The 18,166-nt window shown below is 41.1% G+C and overlaps 1 protein-coding gene across 1 annotated transcript; it reads right to left on the bottom strand.

Annotated features, from left to right (window-relative positions):
* Positions 1-778: 778 nt before the first annotated feature.
* Positions 779-18,059, bottom strand: IL13RA2 (interleukin 13 receptor subunit alpha 2). The gene is made up of 9 exons (XM_047081791.1): positions 17,969-18,059; positions 15,019-15,170; positions 13,838-13,991; positions 13,204-13,324; positions 9,623-9,807; positions 8,563-8,708; positions 6,488-6,632; positions 1,775-1,890; positions 779-829 (listed from the first exon to the last, which is right to left on the bottom strand). The coding sequence occupies exons 1-9, from the start codon at positions 18,057-18,059 to the stop codon at positions 779-781; spliced, it is 1,161 nt and encodes a 386-aa protein (XP_046937747.1).
* Between the last annotated feature and the right edge of the window lie 107 nt (positions 18,060-18,166).

The following is an 18,166-nucleotide window of genomic DNA, read 5'->3' on the forward strand; positions in this document are numbered from 1 at the left end:
CATGAACAGGGGAGGGTCAGAGAGAGAGGGAGACACAGAATCCGAAACAGGCTCCAGGCTCTGAGCTGTCAGCACAGAGCCCGACGCGGGGCTCGAACTCACGGACCGCGAGATCATGACCTGAGCCGAAGTCGGAGGCTTAATCGGCTGAGCCACCCAGGCGCCCCTCCACAGGTTACTCTTAAAGCCAAACAATCTTACTTATGATGAATACATTCATCACAAGTACAATTAAAAAAAAAATTAGAAGAGTGCTGGTGGCTCAGTTGGTTAAGTGTCCGACTTCAGCTCAGGTCATAGTCTCACGCTTTGTGAGCTTGAGCCCCACGTCGGGCTCTGTGCTAACAGTTCGGAGCCTGGAACCTGCTTTAGATTCTTTGTCTCCCTCTCTCTGCCCCTCCCCTGCTTGCGCTATCTCTATCTCTCAAAAATAAATAAACATTAAAAATTAAATTTTTTTTAAAATTAGAATCTCATCTTCCAAGATTTAATAATATCTCTGGCTTAGTACAAGTTATAAAATCACATTGTTTTATTAATATATCAGTAAGTAGATCTGACCCAACACTTGACTTATCTATGTGTATCACTCTGACCAGGGATTAATAAGGAAAAAACCTATTAATAGAATCCAGGAAATGTACTGCAGGATTTGAGTATTCTAAAGTTACTTAAATACAACAATGCTTTTAAGGTAGATTTATTAAATTTTTTGGAGAAAACATTCCATTTAATAAGACTCGTTGAACATTTGGCCATAAGACTGAAAGTTATTCAGTCAACAGAATGTGTCTTGATGAGAAAAGACTTCTTTTTTCCTCTGAAAGATCTGAAATTAAGGAAGAACTCCGTTACTAACAAATAGTCATTAATAACATAAACTGTTTTAATTCAGACTAGTACCACAGAGAAACAGATTTAAAAAAAGCATTCAGCAGAGAAATAAAGTGAAATATTTCATACACATTCAAATTTCCCTTTATCTTTAAAAGACTTGGCATTAAGAGATTTTTCTCCAAGTCACAATTTCTCCTTAAAGCCCACAAACCCGTAGTGACCTTCATCTTCTGAAATTCTATAATAGTCTCCATACAACTCAAATAGGAATCATCTAAAAACAACTCACAGTGCAGGTTATATTTTTTATGGAGTCTATTCTCCCCCAACTAGAGTATGAACTCCTTGAGGGCGGGCAACTTTTTTTTCAATTTTTGTGAAATCGGCCTGCGACAGACTAGTAATCTATTTCAGTCTCCATCCAGTTTAAGTAACTCTTTTCTTCCTCCCAATCCTGCTTTTCTCCTGTAACTCTTTCCTCGTATTGTTCCCTAATCTAGAAGTAAACAGTGTTTCATGTTCTGAGCCATTGTTCCTATATTTCAACAAAAGTAAACCTACCGCCAAATTTAGCTTAATAGCGTTGAGTTTTTAAATTATTGTATTTTCTGCAGACAATCATCATAATCCATACTACATCAATTGTACACCCACGGTGTACAGGAAACATTATAAAATATAGGTCCATCAGTTCTAAATGCAGACCAAATGTCCATGCGGTCTGTGGACCACAGAGAAGAAACGCTGAATGATATTAAATAGCAATGGGTCCAAACTGAAAGCTTGACTCTTGCTTGTCAGCTACAGGTCTCTATTCCCTGAGTTTTAAAGCCACTGTCTACACTTAGCTTGCCACATTCTCTCCCAGAAGTCAACTGTCAATCAGTCTGAAAGGCTATCTACTATCTCAGGCTAAACATTATGTTACACAACTTACCATTTTCAGTACAGCTTTTTGCTTGTACAAAAGCAGACAAGTTACTAACAAAACAAACAATGAGACAAAAGCAAATGGTGTCAAGAAAAATACCAAGGTTTCCTTCCATATGTCATCTGGGATTAAAAATCACAAGAAAAGAGGCTCAGTTAGAGTTTACAGTTATTTTTCAAAGTTAATTATTTTATAAACCAGTAACTAGTGAAGAAATGCCTTAAAGTTGGCAACTTCTGCCTTATTTCCTGGTGGATAGATACCACGGTTCTATCTGCATATAGCATTCCTTTCATTTGTGCACTTTTTATACAGAACAATCACTTCACTATACTGTAACATCCCTTCATTTCACTCAGCAAAACAACTCCCCAAAGCTCAATTCTTTTCTGAGAGGATTTTGTTTAAAATTTGACCTGAGAAAATTTCATCAAAAAAGGATAACATATTAGCTAAGTGATTACAGGTCTTGTGTATCCTTTAACTCTTTTTTTTTTAATTTTTTTTTTAATGTTTATTCATTTTTGAGACAGAGAGCATGAATGGGGGCAGGTCAGAGAGGGAGGGAGACACAGCATCTGAAACAGGCTCCAGGCTCTGAGCTGTCAGCACAGAGCCCAACGCGGGGCTCGAACTCACGGACCGCGAGATCATGACCTGAGCCGAAGTCGGACGCCCAACCGACTGAGCCACCCAGGCGCCCCTATCCCTTAACTCTCAATACGTCAAAGGTTTTTTTTTTTTTTTTTTTCAACGTTTATTTATTTTTGGGACAGAGAGAGACAGAGCATGAACGGGGGAGGGGCAGAGAGAGAGGGAGACACAGCATCTGAAACAGGCTCCAGGCTCTGAGCTGTCAGCACAGAGCCCGACGCGGGGCTCGAACTCACGGACCGCGAGATCATGACCTGAGCCGAAGTCGGACGCCCAACCGACTGAGCCACCCAGGCGCCCCTATCCCTTAACTCTCAATACGTCAAAGGTTTTTTTTTTTTTTTTTTTTCAACGTTTATTTATTTTTGGGACAGAGAGAGACAGAGGATGAACGGGGGAGGGGCAGAGAGAGAGGGAGACACAGAATCGGAAACAGGCTCCAGGCTCCGAGCCATCAGCCCAGAGCCTGATGCGGGGCTCGAACTCACGGACCGCGAGATCGTGACCTGGCTGAAGTCGGACGCTTAACCGACTGCGCCACCCAGGCGCCCTACGTCAAAGGTTTATATTGTATCATATAATGCCGTAGCAAGCAAGAGCTGGTGACGGAAAGCGGACTACATCACCAGAAAATATGCCACTTTGGCATGGGGATTATTTTGAGCTGAAGGCAATCAAGACCCACCAGACTCAAGAAAAACATTTACCTCTCCCTTAACTACATAAACGAATTTAGATGGGGGGGCTGGCTCTGAGAGAGAGCTATTACGAGAGCCAATCTCTATTTGAATAACCTATCTCTGTGAAAGGGCAAAACATCTAATTACAGTAGTGCCTCAACCCCCTGTCCTTGTCCATGGTTTTGATTTTACCCGTGGTTAGCTGCAGTCCAGAAACAGATGATCCTCCTTCTGATGTATCATCGGGTCAACAGTAGCCTGATGCTATGCCATAACGCCTACATCATCTATCTCAGTTCATCTCATCACTTAGGCATTTTTGCATTCATTTCACACCATCCCAAGAAGAAGAGTGAGTACAGTATAAGGTATTTTGAAATACCCCATTATTATAGTACGTGTACAGGCTAATCTTTAACTGGCCGGTAAGAATTCTTAGCATGTCAGTCTCCTGGATCTCTGCCTGCAGGATCTGATGAGAGCAAGAGTGGGGAGAGTCCTTTTCTTTTTCTAAATTTAGATTGGCAGGAGAAAATATTTATGGAACTAGCTCCTTGGGTATAGTACCTTTGGTAAAGATTTGGTATTAGTGCTTGTGTTTTTTTGTTGATCCTTTTCCTGTTCCCCTTTGTCATTTTCCAGGCCTTGCGAGTTTGGCTTTATGACCAGTGAGAATGTTCTGCTAACCAAAGGGGGCATGTACCAGTGTGCATTTGGCAGACGGACAAGCAGGCTGTGGCTCTGAGCTGACCGTAGTCAGGACTGGGTCCAACTTACAAACCAAAACTTGGGCTCAACTAGGTCTACAGTGAGGTTTCTTTGTCTGACCCTGCCAGTTCTCAGGGGAATTTTGGCAGAAGGGGTCCCAGGCCATAAGGGGCCGTTTGTCACCTCAACCTTCATTGTCTCACTATGATGATAAAGCTCTTTGTTTTCTTATGCTGGATCTTGTGAGGGCTGCATCTTTTGCACTCTCCTCTGGGATATCTCTTGTGTCTGTGGTTAAGCCTAGAGAAACGTACTGGTTTGAGTCACTATTCAGATTAATAGGTCCTGCTTATCAATGGCCAGACAATGGATCTTTTGAATCGGACTCCTAGATTGCCTTTTTTTTTTTTTTTTTTTAGAGACCACTCGTCCTATTGATGTCTGTGGAAAAACTAAACTAAAAATGGGACACAAAGGAATATAATGGCTAGCCTTAGGGACTCCCTTAACGAGATGAAGGAACATAAATCAAAACAAACATTAAAGTCAACATCCGGTGTAAATTCCCCTTTTCAAAATCCAGCTCCATCTGCCTATCTTAGCTTCGCTTTTCCTATAACATTTACAGAGAGCACTCTGGCCTGATCTCCAGTCCCAGGGTATACAGGTGACCTGTATAAATGCTGAAAGCTAGGAAGTGATTTTAGCAGAAGCACCCAAGAAGGGTGGTGGGGCTCACTTGGCTATCCCTTATAACTCCTCCTACTTTCCAGGGCTTCAGGTATTCCTATACGATGTCCTTTTCAGGTATATCCTGGACCCCCGCCACAAAGAATTCATGTCCCATGAACAGAAGCACATCTTTGAAATTATAAAGCCTCTTCACCTCCACTTTATGAGGATCATGCCATTTTAGAGAGGAGCTGGAAAGATTCGTGGCCATTCACCCTCCCACTCACGAGGACCTTATTAGATCCCAAGGGGTGTTCTTCCTACCCATAGGTATCTTGCAGTTAAAAGACAAATCCCATGGCTCCCTGAGAAAACCACACCCCTCACCCCAGAGGAAACAGATGGCCAGAATTTCTCTTAGGCCTTCCCACAAATGATCAGCTGAAGGCCAATGTTCAGGGGCTGACAGAAGCCACAGGAGAGGCTTCTCCCCCCGCCACCTGACAACAAAGGTGAATCGGTCCAAGGTTAAACTGTACACTGAGAAAGAAGGCCTTTGCTTAAAAGTTTTATACAGACTTTACAAAGGCCCTATGCAACTTCTTCAACATCAACTCGAATGCCCTTACATCTATCCTTGAAGCAGGGTTCCCGTACGGACCCCTCCCGGAGTTGATGGGTCATCAATATTGCGTTAAGATTGTATAGAATACACATTAAAGGATGTATTATTTTGAGGATGCGACTAAAAACTCACCATACCCACTTTAAACTATGCATTGACTAAGGATAAGATATAATTCAGGACATGATTTTCTCCATGTCAATTCCACACTCTCCAGATGTCTTATGCCAGTGACAAAAATGAGTAACGGAACCCGTACGTGTTCTTTCTGATTCCACACATGTCTCGGTTAATTGAGTTCTCCCTTTCTACCTGTTTTTTCTTCATAGCCCTTAGTAATTATATGATACAGTTGGCTTCTTCATTGCTTATCTCTAGTCAATATGAGAACAAAATATCAATTCTGCAAGGACAGGGATTTTTACTGCTATATGTCAAAAGCCTGAAAAAGTCTGACACATATTAGGTGCTTTATAAAGATTTGATGAATGAAAGAGAACAATGATATCAATATGATAGGGGAGATAACAGTCTAACAGGGACTCTATTATAATGGTACAATATAAAAATATGAATGATTGATAGATGCCAGTATCTGTCTGTATCTACATCTATACATGTATTTACATAGCTGTATATCTAAAAGAGCGATGCTGAGTTAATTTCCTTCACCTTTCGACAATTGTTGGTAACTTCTGTTGATAAAGCTAGTATACTGTCAAACACGATAACATCTTGCGCCAGTCTCAAGGCTTTTTAGCTTATCTTGTTATTTAATTTGAATACGTCTTTTTTATCATAAGTCACTTTAAGTCAGAAGTGGAAGTGAATGACATATGCTTTTACCAATGATGACATATTAATCGGAAAAATACTCATCAGGCACTAGACACTCAAAAACAAGTGTACTCTTGATTTCAACTCAGGTCACGATCTCACAGTTCGTGAGTTCGAGCCCCTCGTCGGGCTCTGCGCTGACAGCTCGGGGCCTGGATCCTGCTTCGGATTCTGTGTCTCCCTCTCTCTCTGCCCCTCCCCTGCTCACACTTTGTCTCTCTCAAAAATAAATAAATATTAATTTAAAAAAAAAAATAGGCTTCCCCCAGAAGGAACTAGCATATTTTCTTTAGTGACGGTCAGAAACACAAGAATATTGCTGAGAGAGCTATGACAAGATTCTTAAACTAGTTTACTCCCAGTTAAAACTGAATATGAGATTTTTCCGTAAGCCTATGTTTGAGGTGCTTGCTCGTTTATCTTCTCTGTTTATAGACTATATGCAAGAGCATTTTGATTTCCACGATTACAAAACAGACCATAAGAAAATTAACTCGCTAGCAAAGAGCTACAGTCACGTAGTCACTGCTCTTATTCTCCTACCTTTCCAGCACTGTTCGTCACTCCACTCACTCCAGATTCCATCATCCGAACAATAGATGTTCACTTTGCTTCTTACCAAAAAGCATAATTGTTGGCTTTCATTTGATATTCTTGCGATGCGTATCTCATTTTCGACGGTGGTAGTCTGAAAGCCAAGTAAAGATAAGATGCCATCATTGGATCTGATTGCCGCTAGATAGATCCCATTTGATCTGTCTCTTTCATCGTGGATTTTGTTCCGTAAAACATACGCGTCAAATGACTGGAAGGGCATATACCAGAATCTTAACACTGATTATCTCTCCCTATGGTGGGTTTTTTTTTTCTTTTTTCATTTTCCCCCCTTCCTTACCTCTAATTTACATTTTTTCTACAGGGATAATGAATCACCTGTAGTGAAGGGCATGTGCGACAGGGCAAAATGCCTAGATAGCATTGGCGTTTCTGAGAGCCAGTATTCAGATTCGTGTCAAGTTTCTCAGGTTCCATCAACTGGAAAATGCTACACACACTGAGTTAGCAAAAAGAGAGTCCATCATGTGAATGTTGTCTCTATGGAAACTACAGAGTTCATACACATCAAGTTTGCTTTCCCCCTCCTTATTCTTATTTTGGTTAACTGCCATACAACGTGTGTGACAGAGCTCAGGGCTTCGCGTGAAATTACTTCTTCCGATATGAGAATACACATGGCTGGACGATCTCAAAGGAAGAAACAAATCGCTGAGGAAATTACTTCCGTTTCGGCATTTCAAAGGGCCGAACAGTGTTCCTCACCCAACATAAGAGCTTGTCTTTTGTTGTAACTTTTCTTGGGAACCCGGCATCATGTAGTCGACCGGGAAGAGCTGCGTGATTTGATTGTAAGTCAGTCCGCTTCCTTGGGACACGTAAATCAATTCATCTGTATATGCAACGAACTGATTAGAACTAACGACTCCCTTTCGGTCTCCACCACTCTCTGAGTTGGAAACCAATGAATAAAATTAACATGACGAGGTGGGGCTGAAGGCAGCATCACCTCGTTGGTGCCGGGGGTGACTGGTCTTGCAACCACTGCCTGTTTTCCCAGTTAGCCCCTCTTCTGCACAGCAAGCAATTCAGACAGCCCTGCCAGGGTCTACTTCTGACCTGATGCTTGCTCCTCAAGGAGTGGTTTTTATGTGCGTGTTTTTTTGTTTTGTTTTCATTTCACCTAAGGCCTTCTCATAACCCACCCCACAACTGCCTTCGGCAATTTTGATTTATTGGCACGATATTGGAAACAAGTGACTCGATTATCTCTGAAACCCTAATAGAGCTTTAAAATTGGTATGACTTATAGAGAAAGACAGATGCCATGTGTTTTCACTCTTAGGTGGATCCTGAGAAACTTAACAGAAACCCATGGGGGAGGGGAAGGAAAAAAAAAAGAGGTTAGAGTGTGAGAGAGCCAAAGCATCAGAGACACTTAAAAACTGAGAACAAACTGAGGGTTGATGGGGGGTGGGAGGGAGGGGAGGGTGGGTGATGGGTATTGAGGAGGGCACCTGTTGGGAAGAGCCCTGGGTGTTGTATGCAAACCAATCTGACGATAAATTTCATATATTGAAAAAAATAAATACATAAAATAAAATTGGTATGACTGATCATGCTTTCAGACTGCAAGCAAACATCTTTCTTTTGTCCGCCAAATTATACGGTTTTCTGAAAATCAAGACACATGTCATATTCTATTCCTCGTGTGGCTAGCAACCTCCTCTGTGAACCTCCTATGGGTTCACATGTTTGCTGTTTTGTGCAAAGGGCTACGCTTATAAAAATAAAATCAAAAAAATAAAGGGCAGGGTGACCGGGTGGCGCAGTCAGTTAAGCGTCCGACTCTTGCTTTCAGCTCAGGTCATGATCTCACAGTTGTGAATGAGCCCTGAGATGGGCTCTGCACTGGGGGGGCGGAGCCTGCTTAGGATTCTCTCTCTCCTTCTCCTTCTGCCCCTCCCCAACTCGTGCTCTCTCTCCCTCTAAATAAATAAATAAGTAAATAAGTAAATAAAGGCTACGTTTCTGATTTTCACAAATAAACGCAATGTTCATACCACCCAAGTTGTATCATCTTCGGTGAATTCAATTTCATAAATAAAGCATTTTGCCGGAATGGGCCCTTGAGGCATGCTCCATTTCAGGTTGACTTCCTCTGAGTTCTTCACAGTAAGACTAAGGTAGTCTGGTGGCAAAGGTTTAACTGAAAAGCAAAAGGAAACCGTTTCAACATGGAGGTTACGAAGTTGAGCGGTCGCTCTTATCAAAAGCTAGGGACACCTAGTGACGGAAGCCTCTAAGATAAATCAAGTGGCTCAAGACCAATCTCTATAATGTGAATTCATATCAAACCTGCTTGCCAACCAAGACCAATGTATTGAGAAACGTGGCTCTTTTGGAAACTAATTTTTTGGTAAGTCGCATATTGGCAAATATTAAAGTCCAAGAGAAAAGTTAGACGATCCAAAGCATTACAGTCATTTTTTCCATTTGGTAGCATTAGAAACAACTACCACAACCATTACTGCTACTGTTTTCATTAATAGCTAACTCTTATTTAGAGCGTATGGTGTGTCAGGCGCTGAACCAGGGGTAAACTCACTCATGTCTCGCAATAAACCTATGAAGTGTCCTCTATTATCCTCATTTTACCGATAAGGAGATTGGAACAGATGCTAAAAGTAACTTGCCCAAAGTCATACAGCTAGAAAGTGGTAAATCCAAGATTCATAGCCAGGCATGACTAACTCTAGAACCTGTCATTCTCGTAACTGTCAGAACCAGGAGTTCAGACTCAGAATATACAACTATTCGCCTACTGACGTGTGAAATCCTCCATCATTAACACTAGACAAAAATACTGTACAGGAGACCGACTTTTGGAAGCCGGGGAATACACTAAATTTGAAATAAAAATTCTAAAAAAATTATTCTTCATTCAATTCCTTACCCCTGTGCTTCTATATTTCATAAGAGGTTCTTCATAGGCTCGATTTGGCCCTCCTTTTTCTGGCTTTGCATTTCCATAAGTTTCCCTATATCTCTGTCTCCATCTTTTCTCTGCCATGTGGTTGTAAATGGACCAAGCTAGAAACATTTTAAAGTTGTTTAACTCACCTATATTTTGAAGCTGAAAAATAAAATAGCTGGGTCTGATAGGATAAGAGTCTGATGATCCATTAACACAGATGTAGAAATCTTTATAGTCTGATGCCTCCAAATGGGGAAACCTGCATCCAATATTTTGTCCATCAACCTTGATGTAATCAGGACACTGTGTGGCATGGTCCAAGCCATCATACCTGTAAAAGAAGTATTGTTGAGAACTGTGTTTTCCAGTATCTTGCAGTATTGTGGTATTCAATTTTCAATTATCTTAAGATATCAAGTGAATAAAAAAGTCATGTAATGACATGCCATATTGATCGAGCACCAACTCTATGACAAATCCTATGTCATATGCTAGGGATACAATAGTAAGGAAAGCAGGCGTAGTCCATAATTTCGCAGAGATTACAATCTGGTGGGGGTTTTAACAAAATCTCAAAGATAAGGCAAGGATTCTTACTCACGCACTTAGGTTATGTTGACTTGCCCGTGGGATTTGTGAATCAAAGAGTAAGATTTCTATCTTAAAAACCCGGAGTTTACATACATAATCCTGGACGATACTGCCTTTTTTCTATTGTACCGGAGAACTTATATTAGAAGAAAGCAGATTTAAAAGCAGACTTACAAAATACTGTTATATTTAATAAAATGAATGAAATTCCTTTGAGGAGACAATGCACATCAAGAGATAAACCTCAGCAAAGTCAACAGAGGGGTCAAAATGAAAAAGAAGAGGGGCGCCTGGGTGGCTCAGTCGGTTAAGCATCCGACTTCAGTTCAGGTCATGATCTCACGGTTCGTGAGTTTGAGCCCCGCGTCAGGCTCTGCCCTCAAAGTGCAGAGCCTGGAGCCTGCTTCACATTCTGTGTGTGTCTCTCTCTCTGCCCCTCCTCTACTTAAGCCTTCTCTCAAAAACAAATAAATAAGTATGTTTACAAACGTTTTTAATCACAAAAAGAGAAAGAAGAGCTGTCTGGCAAGTAAATATCTAATTTCCCATCCTCTCAGCCAAGAAATGTTGCCATATCATTGAAAGTCAACCTCTTTCCAGTAATAAGGCTAACAGGAATTAGGGGGGATTTCCCTACTGATTTTCAAAGCAACAAATGCCTGGTTTATTTTCCTAAAGAACAGCTTGCAATGCAAAATGTGACATCTGTAAAAGCAGTCAAAATCCCTTTTGAAATTAAGTCAGTCTAGCAGTTGGTAAGGTGCTGATTTCAAATATCCAGACTCTACTGAATTCACTTTATGCCAAGTATTTAGTTGGTTGCTGTTGTTTGTTTGTTACCCCAAGTTGTTACTTATTTTCATGGTGGGGGAGAACGTTTTATGATAGTGAAAATATACTTTATTTTTTACTACAATAGCTGATAGCGATATACTGGCTGTAGAGAAAGAAAAGAAAATACGAGCATTCTATAAGAAGCTGAAACTTGCCTTTTCAACCAGCCAAGTATTTCCTTTGGACAGAACTAACTACTTGATTAGTTCACCTGATTAGAGTTGGGGAGACTTGAGTTTTAGGCTTGACTTGACCCAGATTTATGTTGTGCCAGTGGGTACCCTTATTTTCCAGCTTCTAAGATGTCAGTATTTCTCCCTCACTAGTAAAATGAAGATAATGCGGAAGAGGGCAGGGACTTTGCTTATTCACACTTTCAGCCTTTTTATCTAGAACAATGCTGGCATTTAACAACTTCTTTATATTTGTTGAATTAATGAAAAAATAAATTAGACCATAGAAATTGACCCCTCTGATTCCAGATGAAAAAACTGAGACCCCCAAAAAAGGAAGACTGCTTGCCCAAGACCACGAAGTTAAATGATGCCAGAGCAGGGATTAGAACCCAGTTCTCAGGATGCTTAATAGCTTATACCTATCACTTACATATTATCATTTTTTTTTTAAATTTTTTTTTTCTTTCAACGTTTTTATTTATTTTTGGGACAGAGACAGAGCATGAACGGGGGAGGGGCAGAGAGAGAGGGAGACACAGAATCGGAAACAGGCTCCAGGCTCCGAGCCAACAGCCCAGAGCCTGACGCGGGGCTCGAACTCACAGACCGTGAGATCGTGACCTGGCTGAAGTCGGACGCTTAACCGACTGCGCCACCCAGGCGCCCCTTTATTATCATTTTTCTAAAGAAAAAAGCCAATATAACTTGGGCCTGAAACTCACAAAGAGTTACACTTTGTCCTCTCTTGCTTTTTACTGTTATTTAATAAATGCATAAATTCCAATACATACTTATCAGTGTACGGATACTCTCATCATTTGTGTCATTCATTTAATGAATATTTTGTGATTATCTACTATGGGCCATAGCACAGCTGAGATAGTTAAGAGAAATGTAAGAAACAGTTCCTGCCCACCAATCTCTTAAAAATTTAAGGGAGCAGGGGCGCCTGGATGGCTCTGTCGGTAAAGCACCTGACTTCAGCTCAGGTCACGGTCCCATGGTTTGTGAGATCAAGCCCTGCATCAGGCTCTGTGCTGACAGCTCAGAGCCTGGAGCCTGCTTCCAATCCTGTGTCCCTCTCTCACTCACTCCTCCCCTGTTCGTGCTCTCTCTCTCTCTCTCTCTCAAAAATAAATAAAACATTAAAAAAGTATTTTTTAATTTAAGGGAGGAGACAAAGCGCACAATACGTGACAAAAATTTAAATGCCATCCAGACAAGTAATTGAGAGCTATAATGTGTAATAGTTCAGAGAAAAACTGAACAGAAGTTGATATGATCAATAAAGGGTTAATGAAATTGAATACCAGATGGGCTTTGAAAGACAGATAAGAGTTGGTGAGAAAGCCAGAGGACATTCCAGATAGCAATGCACACAGAGGCATAAAAGATCATAACACGGGTGAGAAAAAAAATGTAGAGATGGGTCTAAATGGGGTGGAACATTCACACTGGTGACAGGAAAAGGTCATGTTGGGAAAGCAGTGATACAGAGAGGCAGAAATTTGAACGCCACCTTAGATTTTTATCCGGGAGGTAATGAGTAGCCACTCGAAGTTTTGGAGCAAAAGAGTGGCATATGAAAATAGGAAGATAGGAAGATAAATCTGGCTACAGCGTGCAGAACGAATAGGACACGAAGAGATGTGCGACCTTAAAAAGGAGTGTCAGAACGCAGGGTTCAATGTTACCGTGAAACAATGAAGCAACGGAGGAGATGGGAGATTCAGGACGGCTGTAAGTTTCCAAGCCTCAGTGGTCATTAAAAAAGAGAAGTCAGAAAAAGGATCCAGTTGTAACAGGTGCCTGCTTTTTAAAAGGCGCGAGTATAGAATATGCCGAAAGTTTTGAGGCTATAATCCTATGTATCTGAAGAACACAAAATTTAATCCGGCACGGGAACAACGTTGCCATCTTTCTATCACCCAGAGAGTGCCTTTCCAGTAGCTACAGCCTAAACCTACTTCTTCCCGTCGAAAACTCCAAATAACTGTAAACAACCTTCATCGTAAATGCAGCTCTGAAGAATACTGTATTTCATTTAGTGAAAATACTACTCATACAGCAGATTCGTTTTTATAGATATTTTCTTAATATGGGATTCTTATTATAAAAATACTTACCAGTAAAACAATTGATAACTGGTATGAAAATGGACACCCAGACCAGGTTTCCAGGAGCAGAGTAAATATTGCCAGTTGTAATACACACAATCCATTTCCTGAATCTTGGTTTCCTGACTTCCTAAGGAATGAATGAACTGTCAATGCTTGAAAGGCACGGGGATGACTCATTTGGGAAGTCACTATGCAATTTTAATTCATTTCTTTTGACCCCTCCTTTTCATTTAGCAGTCAACATAATCAGAACTATACCAAAAGGAAGTTGTTAGAGATCACTTCATTGTAAGTGGGGCATGCAAAATCAAAACCCTTTGAGGGCTCATTTAACGATACTAGCGTAAGCATATGCAAAAGCACTAAATGACTATTTCTATGATGCTCTGGGCAGTTGAGCAAACACTCACGTGCATATTTACTAATATGACTCCCAAACTGGGAACTATATTAACCTAACAAGATGGGTTTGCTGATGTAAAGGATTCAAAAAGGCCAGTCACCCACTCCTAAAAAGAATTCTATTTGTTGCCACGCATTCACTTCTACATACAGTCTGATATATAAGAGTTAAGGGGCCTTATTTCCCATATGGATTGTCCTGGCAGTATTCAATATGAAAGGAGAGCTTTGTTTTAACCTTGTGGTGGTTTCCAGTAAGTAGCTTCTGACCATAAACTTTGAACTTCTGATCCATTTGTGCAGTGCGGGGGCAGAAGCGTGTGTATCTTTGCTTCAACGCCTTTGTTAAGATCAAACCCGTCGTTGTAATGTAGATTCTTGGTAATGATGGTCTGTTTGATAAGAAGATGAGACAAAGTCAAGCTTATAAGCAGAGACAGCATCGTGAGCCACATTATTACGGCTAAGTAGTCACGGGGCGGGGGGGCGGGGGGGTTCTGAGTGTCTAAGAAATTCCTCACGATTATCTGATACAAAGCCCTAGATACAATCCTGGCAGAGCTCATTTGTGCATATTATATCATGCGGTGAGATCGTTCGAATCTTAATATATTATTCAAAATAACCCCCAAAAATTCTGAAAAAGAGACTCTACGGCAGGAACCTGACCTATAATGAAGTTGAAATCAAGAGAATTTTCAGATACCATATGCATATTACATGACAGATGACTTATCACATTTCAAATATCACATGAACACTTCAGGAATCATATACAGTGAAATCTGGGAGGCAACTGGACTACAATCATGTCATTTATCCTTGTGTTCCCGATACGTAGCCAAGTGCGTGGTACAAAAGGATCCTCCATAAATGTTTGATTTGAATGGTCTCTTGAAACTGCCTAGCTGAATTAGGAAGGTAACAGTATGCTTCGCAAAACAAAAATCTTTGAGCATGCTTGACTATGTAGTTAATAAGTCAATAAATGTCCACTGAACACTTACTATAATATATGCAAAGGACTGTGCCGTGTTCTATGGGGCCAGTACAAAGATAAATGAGGCTTAATTTTTACAAAGAGAAAGCTCACAGTCCAGTAGCATACATAAGACCCGTATAGAAGCATATAAGTAACTGGAAAACACAATAAAATGTGTATTATTCAAGTCCATATTCCACGGGTGGGACCACGTATTTTGTTTCCCCTGGACTTCTAATGGTAGTCTTAATACTGGGGAGGATGCAAATAGATGTGGCAGGACGCGGGAGATAGCAGCGGGCACGGCACCTTCTTATTTCTTAATGATAGCTACGGAGAGACAGGAATTAGAATGGACAGGGACATTAAAAATCACAAGAAAGCGCCTCATAATCGCACTGCTATTGCAACATATCGCAAGTGTGTGCTTTACTTACCTTCCAGTCTTCACTATCAATGTTTCGGTATTTTAATTCATATTCTACTGTGCATTCCTCAAACTTATCCAGAAACAGTGGAGGTTGCCATTGCAAACAGAGATAACCTAAGTATCCTGGGTCTACTATCTCAAAATCCTGAGGAGGATTAACTGAAAGAAAATCCATAAAACATTTTTACTTTTTTGTCCTGTCTCTTACGACAAAAATTGCTAAGTCTAGATTACTTCCCTATGTCCATCAGCTGGTGAATGGAGAACGAAACTGTAGTACATCGATACAATGGAATATCATCAGCCATAAGGAAGAGTGAGGTAGTGATACAAGCTACAGCATGCAAGCACCTCAAAAACATTAAGCTAAATGAAAGACGCCAGTCACAAAAGAATCACATGAGACCAATTTACATGAAATACCCAGAAGACGCAAATCCACTGAGACAAAAGTCAATTCGTGGTTGCCCGGGGGGCTGGAGGAAGGGAAGAATAACAGATGACTGCTGATTAAAGATTTGATTTTTTTTTTTTTTTTTTTTTGGAGAAATAGAAATATTCTGGAACTGAGGAGTTGGGGCTGTTACACAACTCTGTGGATATGCTACAGACCACTGAACGGTACACTTTAAAAAATTTTTTTAATGTTTATGTTTGAGACAGAGAGAGACAGAGCATGAGTGGGGGAGAGACAGAGAGAGAGGGAGACACAGAATCAGAAGCGGGCTCCAGAAGCTGTCAGCGCAGAGCCCGAGGCGGGGCTCGAACTCATGAAGCAGCGAGTTCACGACCCGAGCGGAAGTCGGATGCTCAACCGACTGAGCCACCCAGGCGCCCCTGAACAGTACTCTTTAAAAGGCTGGGTTTTATGTTATGTAAATCATATCGATAAAGCTGTTAAAAAGTCTAGGTTACTGCTATATGCAAACATGACTTTGCCTAGCGCGGTACTAAGTTTTCATAGATACAAGAAATTCAACATGGAGTTATCTCTGTGGTTATGTAGACCAGAATTTGCCCTAGGATGGGAGCACTTGATTATGTAAACCTAATAGCAAGAGCCAATCAGTATTAATTCAGTGTTTACTATATACATATAACATCCTGGCAAAAGGGATAGAAAACGTAAAATATGACTACTACGGCTAAATGCCTGAAGAATTATTAACAAGCAGATCTTGTTGTTCAATTCTGGTTAACTGAACCCTCTAGCTAACTAAAGTTCAGAGCTATTCCTAGAGTATGGCCAACCAGGGCCATTCTCTGGACGGACTTAAGAAAAACTGTCAGGCAGCTGAGCAGAGTGGCATTAGGAAAAAGCCCGTTTTATTTGGGGGTGGGGGAGGTAAGGAACAGTGCAAGGCAATAGCTCCTCCATCTAGTGATTTAAAAAAAAAAGCTTTTTAATGTTTATTCATTTTTGAGAGACAGAGCGCCGGTGGGGAAGGGGCAGAGAGAGAGGGAGACACAGAATCGGAAGCAGGCTCCAGGTTCCAAGTTCCAAGCTGTCTGCACAGAGCCAGACACGGGGCTCGAACTCACGAACCGTCAGATCATGACCTGAGCCGAAGTCTGACGCTTAACTGACTGAGCCACCCAGGCGCCCCCTTCTGGTGACTTAAAAAGCAAACAAACAGGGGCGCCTGGATTCTGTGTTTCCCTCTCTCTGTCGCCCCCTCCCCCGCTCATGCTCTCTCTCTCTCTCTCTCTCTCTCTCTCTCAAAAATAAATAAACATTAAAAAAAATTTTAAGGGGCGCCTGGGTGGCTCAGTCCGTTGAGCGTCAGACTTCGGCTCAGGTCACGATCTCACGGTCAGTGAGTTCGGGTCCCACATCCGGCTCTGTGCTGACAGCTCGGAGCCTGGAGACTTTTTCGGATTAGGTGTCTCCCTCTCTCTCTGCTCCTCCCCCACTCACGCTCTGTCTCTCTCTGTCTCTCAAAGGTGAATAAATGTAAAAAAAATTTTTTTTTAATTTAAAAGATAAAAAGCAAACAAACAATTCTATAAACTTTTCTATTACTAGCAAATCTAATAGCACTATAGTGCCACCCTCATGTTGCCTTTCTGCTAATAAATTCATTTCGGCCCATTTATTTTAATGCTGGATTTCTTAATACTTATTGAGGTGAAGAACCCACAAAAAAAAAAACTGTGGCACAAATTATACTTTGATATTGGGACGCCCGTGTACCAACAAAGAAGGTCTTCTACTGAGGTTGAAATGACAATCCCACTGCTTCAACTCTTACGGATAGAAATCTTTGTGAAATACATTGTTCTAATTACCTTCTGCAATAAGAAGAATTCAGTAGACATGATTTAGCAATTCTGTGGTCATTTTTAACTTTTACTTGAATCTCTGTATATTTTTCGTATGTATCTAATTGCCTTAAAAGTTAAGGATAGCAAATAAAGAAAGTTTTCCAGTGAGCTGAGTGACAGGCAATGAGGCGTCACATAAGCAACTTACTTCTTAGAAGACTATACAAAAAGGTATGGAAAGTGTCTTTTAGCTTGGCTTTCACTCTGCAAAGTGTTCGTTATCATTAGTTACCTCATATGTGAGGCTGGCTAGTGGGAACATCTTTTGTGTATGGACTTCCTGAAGTATTTCCAGTAACAATCCATCTGCTTATTACGCATTTTAACAGGGTAGGTTGAAAAGACAGTTAAGGGGCGCCTGGGTGGCTAAGTCGGTTAAGCGTCCGACTTCCGCTCAGGTCACGATCTCGCGGTCCATGAGTTCGAGCCCCGCGTCCGGCTCTGGGCTGACGGCCTGGAGCCTGCTTCTGGTTCTGTGTCTCCCTCTCTCTCTGCCCCTCCCCCGTTCGTGCTCTGTCTCTCTCTATCCCAAAAATAAATAAACGCTGAAAAAAAATTTTTTTTAAAAAGAAAAAAAAAAAGAAAAGACAGTTAATACCCCAAATTTTAAAACGACTCCGTTGTTGCTTTACCTTTTATCTCAGCATTTGAAGACACAGAACTAAATGCTGTGCAAATGAGTAGGCTATAGAAGCATAGGACGTCCAAATGAACGAAAGCCATTTCTCCAAGATTCAATACCTTGAAATAGCCACTCTGAGAAGGAAAAATACAACATTTTAACTTTGTCTTACTTCAACCAACCAAATGACTCAATGTAATTAAAAATG

The sequence above is a fragment of the Lynx rufus genome, unplaced genomic scaffold (genome assembly GCF_022079265.1).
Source record: "Lynx rufus isolate CCGP_SWC_20201006 ecotype Redwood Valley unplaced genomic scaffold, mLynRuf1.p SCAF_19, whole genome shotgun sequence".
NCBI classification, from domain to species: Eukaryota; Metazoa; Chordata; class Mammalia; order Carnivora; family Felidae; genus Lynx; species Lynx rufus.

Excerpts from the sequence above, each read along its gene's own strand:
- IL13RA2 (XM_047081791.1), bottom strand. The coding sequence starts at position 18,059 with ATGGCTTTCGTTCATTTGGACGTCCTATGCTTCTATAGCCTACTCATT. Across the intron at positions 13,325-13,837 it reads TTACTGGAAACCACCACAAG|GAAGTCAGGAAACCAAGATT; the intron begins GTTAAAACAAAG and ends TTCATTCCTTAG. Across the intron at positions 830-1,774 it reads AAAAAGCTGTACTGAAAATG|ATCTTTCAGAGGAAAAAAGA; the intron begins GTAAGTTGTGTA and ends CCTTAATTTCAG.